Consider the following 4,255-nt stretch of genomic DNA (forward strand, 5'->3'; position numbering starts at 1 on the left):
AGACAGACAGACAGACAGACAGACAGACAGATGTGAGGGATGCTAGAGGGCTATGGGATCAGGGTCATTGGGCTTTGCAGAGCATTAGTGTTGGGTGAAAGCATTCTGGAGTAGTGTTAGGAGGTGGGGAGCTGGGAAGAAAGCATTCACAGAGAAAAGCACTTGTGGGAGGGTGTTAAGTAGGATGTGGGGGTGAGGGCTGAGATGTTTAAAAGAAGGATTTTGGGGGATGCTGAGAAAAGAGGTGGGTGAAGGAGATCTTAGGAAAAGTTCTGTGGAGCAGGGAAATGGGGTGTGAGGGAGAAAGGGTAAGGGGCCTGGGAGAGATGGGGCTCTGGTCCTGAGTGACAAATGGAAATGGCAAGGCACGAGGATCCTCTTCTGCCTTCCCTTTCCCTTCATGCACCCTGGAAACCAATCCTGAAGCCCCTTCTGCTGAGCAGACATTTCTCCCACCCCAGTCTCCCACCCTGGCTCTCTCTTCCTGTTTCTTCCTCCTCCTCAGCCCCTCCCCCACAGCAGCGAGTCTGTGCCCTTGCATGCCTGCCCTGCCCCCAGCACCCACCCTGGGCTCCCCTACCCCACCCCTCCCAGAGGGACCTGACCTGGGGCTGATCACATCAGGGGCACCCTGGAAGCTTTCCTGAAGCTTGCTCTCCAGCCCGACGCCCACCTTGACCAAGTAGGAGGCAGGGTCTACAGCGCAGGCCCAGTAGCTGCGGCCCTGGGTCACAGCCACATCGCCCAGGACCACATCCACACTCAGGTGGCAGCCAGTCAGCAGCCGCTCAGCAGCCAGTAGCAAGGGTAGCCCTGGGACACTCCGCACGGCTCGCTGGTCCTTGCTGATGGCCAGCCGCTCTCGGCTTGCACCCCAGCGGCCATCGAGGAAGAAGTGCAGGACTGGAAGGAGGAGGAGGGTTAAGACAGAAGGAAGGACTCTAGGGACAAACACTGGCACCAGGGACTGTGAAGTGTTAGCACAAGATTTTAGAAGAGGGAACAAGTCAAAGGCTTCGGTCATTAGAAAGGGGGGGGGGCAACAGGGGACTGGGCCTGGGGAGCCGAAGTGAGAAGGCATGCTTGGGACCCCAGGAGAGTTTTAGTGGTGACCAATGGGACAGAAACCATTATCCCAGACCTGGCTCACATGCTTCTTCCAACCCTTTTCTCATGGCTGTCCCAGTAGAGAGTCTCCACTGTTGTCCTGTTGTGCCTGGTGACATTCCCGTCACCACTCTAGTGCTCACACCTGGCCCCTGCATCTAGCCCTGGCCCTGTTTGCCCTTTACGTGGGTGCAAACTATTTTCTAGAGCCATTTTATTGTTGCAGTTGTTTTTTTCTTTTTTACAGTTCAGGGGATTGAACCCAAGACCTCACAAACAAGGCATGCACACTACACTGACCTATGCCTTGTATACTCCTCTCCTCCCCCGCCCCCCCACCCCCTGGTACCAGGGATTAAACTCAGGACCTTGTGCTTGCCAGGCAAGCGCTGATTTTACTGAGCTATCTCCCCTGTCCTTATACTTTTTTTTTTTTAATGTATTTAGTACAGGGTCTACAAGGTCTCACTGCACAGATCAGACTCATAGTGATCCTCCTGTTCTCAGCCTCTCAAGTGCTGGGATTACAGGCATGTGCCACCATGCTGTCTCAGCATGCCCTGGGGGGCAGGGCTGGCATGGTACTCCGGGGACTGAACCCTGGTCCTTGCACCTACCTAAGCAGACACTTTAGTTTGCTGAGCTATCTGGCCTGCCCTTGAGCTATCTGACCAGCCTTCCTTTTATAATAATAATAATTATTATTATTTATTTACGTATTTGGTACAGGGTCTCACTACGCAGCTTGGACTCATAGTGGTTCTACTGTTTTCAGTCTCCCAGTACTGAGATTACATGTATGTGCCATCATGCCCAGTGCTGGGGATCAAATCCCAGTCCCTGCACTTGCCTAAGCAGGTGCTTAGTCCACCGAGCTATCTCACCGGCCCAATAATTATTATTATTGTGTCACTGTTATGGTTACTAGATGGTACTGGGTTTGAATCTAGGGTCTTTTCACTGAGCTGAATCCCTAGTCCTTTCTAATTTTTTTTTTTTTTAAATTTTGAGACAGGGTCTTACTAAGACATTAAGTTGCACAGGCTGGGTTGAACTTCCATCCTCTTGCCTCAGCTTCCCAGAGTGTTTGGATTACAGATGTGCATCACCACACCTGGCTTATTTTTTATTTTTTATTTTTTTTGCAGTACCGGGGATGGAACTCAGGACCCTGTGCTTGCCAGGCAGGCACTTTATTCTACTGAGCTATCTCCCCAGCCCCTTATTTTTTTATTTCTTATATTGAGACAGAATTTTGCTAATTTGCCTATATTGGCCTGGAACTTGCCATCTTCCCACCTCAACCTCTCAAGTAGCTGGGATCACAGGCATGCACCACTCTGCCAGGCTATTTTTGCTAACAGTTACTGAGCCCTTACTAAGAGCTCTCTTTGCATGTGCTATCTCACAACAGTTTAATTTTCACACTAACTATGATGTATTATTATCCTTCCCATAGAACAGGACTCTGAAGTTGAGAGAAGGCATAGAACTTGGCCAAGACAAACAGTTGCTAAGAGGCAGAGCTGGGGTGGAACCCAGGCAGCCCAGCTCCCGAGAAATCCTGTGTGACCCACAATATTAAACAGCCTCTCCAGGGCCCAAGTGGAATCAGCTGAGGACCAAGGGTGACATCCCAGTCTCTCTGCTGGAGCACCTATGCCTGTCACTCACCAGGTGCTGGGGGCGTGTGCAAGTGGACATCCTCGCTGTACTCGCCATAGCCGGCCTTATTGCAACCCCAGACACGCAGCACATACACAGAGCCTGTGTCAGGGTTCTCAAGAAGGGCACTGGTACCCCTCACCTCCTCCCGCCGCTGCCAGCGTGTGGGGCCTTGCTGGGCAGGAACATCTGTGCGCCGGAACTCAACAGTGTAGTGCCAGGCAGGTGGCGAGTGAGGGGGCAGCCGCCAGCACAGGAAGATCTGATCATAGGCAAAGGTACGCTGGGTGTCGATGACAGGAGCCTCAGGCACTGTGGGAAGAGATAATGGGGGTCAATCAGGGCCTGGCCATTGGCCTGGGATGGAGGGCAGGGCAGGCAGGAAAAGGGAAAGCAGCGGGAGCCGGGGGGATGAGTGTGGGTGAGGGAACTGGGAAAAGGACCCATCTGGACTCCCAGCACTGAGTGGGTGGAGCCCAAGGGAGAAAGAGATGGGAGAGTTGCTGGGCAGGGGTCAGCAGGGCTGTGCCCTGGTTCTGATGAGCTGCCACCTGACTCTGCCCCTTTCTGAGCCTCAATTTTTCCTCTTCAGTCAAATGGGGCTATCAGAGCAGATTATTCCTGAGGGCCCTGGAAGCTTAGATAGTCTATGAGTTAGCAGGAGCCCCAGGGCTGGGGAGACAACTCAGTAGTACAGTGCCTGCCTGGCAAGCACAAGGTCCTGAGTTTAATTTCCAGTAAAAAAAAAAAAGAAGAAGAAGGAGCCCCAGGGCAAGGTAGGTACAGGCCACTGGAACCCAGGCAAGAGGGCCCTGAGCAGGAAGGAAGGGTATGGGGTCAGGAAGGAGGTGCCAGAGACAGCAAGACAGAAAATAGGGAGATGACAGGGAGAGCAAGCTCGCCAGCAGAACAAGACAAGTAGGCCAAGCGAAAGAGAGTGAAAGTCCAGAGGGCAAGGGTCACAATGACAATGGTCAGAAGGGCCAGGAAAGCACCTAAAGAAGGCAGAAGAGAGACAGAGCACTGGCCAGGCAGGACTAAAAGGTCGGTGAAGGCAGGAAAGAAGGAAACAATGAGTATGTGGCCAAGCTGTAAGCTGCATGGGAGTGGGGTCAGGGAGGAGGCCCGGCGGGGGGCAGGACCCCCGGGGCAGGGCCGCTGACTTGCCTGGGGTGCTCCGGAGCAGAGTCCGCGGTGGCCACAGCCTACAAACAAAGAGAGGGAGAAGCAGCGCTGAGCGCAGTAGGACAGTGTGGCAGGGTGGGAGGAGTGGCTGGCCAGGCCAGGCAGGAGGCCAGGAGGTCCCTGGTGGGCACTGCCCCCCGGGCCCGCTGCTGGGGAGGAAGGGAAGAAGGCTCTGCTTGGGCATGGGCCTGGCCATCTCCTTACCTCGTAGGAAGTTCAGCTCTGTCAGCAGCTTCATCTCACGCCCCACGTCCAGCTGGCAATGGCGGAAGGAGGAGCTAGCAGCTGGCCGGAAGGT

The 4,255-nt window shown here is 54.0% G+C and overlaps 1 protein-coding gene across 1 annotated transcript in view; it reads right to left on the bottom strand.

Moving 5' to 3' along the window:
• Positions 1 to 4,255, bottom strand: part of Trim46 (tripartite motif containing 46) — a 12,426-nt gene that overhangs the window by 1,732 nt on the left and 6,439 nt on the right. Inside the window, exons 7-9 of the mRNA XM_004629940.2 lie at positions 4,162 to 4,255; positions 2,782 to 3,084; positions 606 to 903 (exon numbers count right to left, since the gene is read on the bottom strand). Coding sequence (XP_004629997.1) covers positions 606 to 903; positions 2,782 to 3,084; positions 4,162 to 4,255 — 695 coding nt within the window. The remainder of the gene's footprint in view (positions 1 to 605; positions 904 to 2,781; positions 3,085 to 4,161) is intronic.

The sequence above is a fragment of the Octodon degus genome, unplaced genomic scaffold (genome assembly GCF_000260255.1).
Source record: "Octodon degus isolate 3935 unplaced genomic scaffold, OctDeg1.0 scaffold00032, whole genome shotgun sequence".
Lineage (NCBI taxonomy): Eukaryota > Metazoa > Chordata > Mammalia > Rodentia > Octodontidae > Octodon > Octodon degus.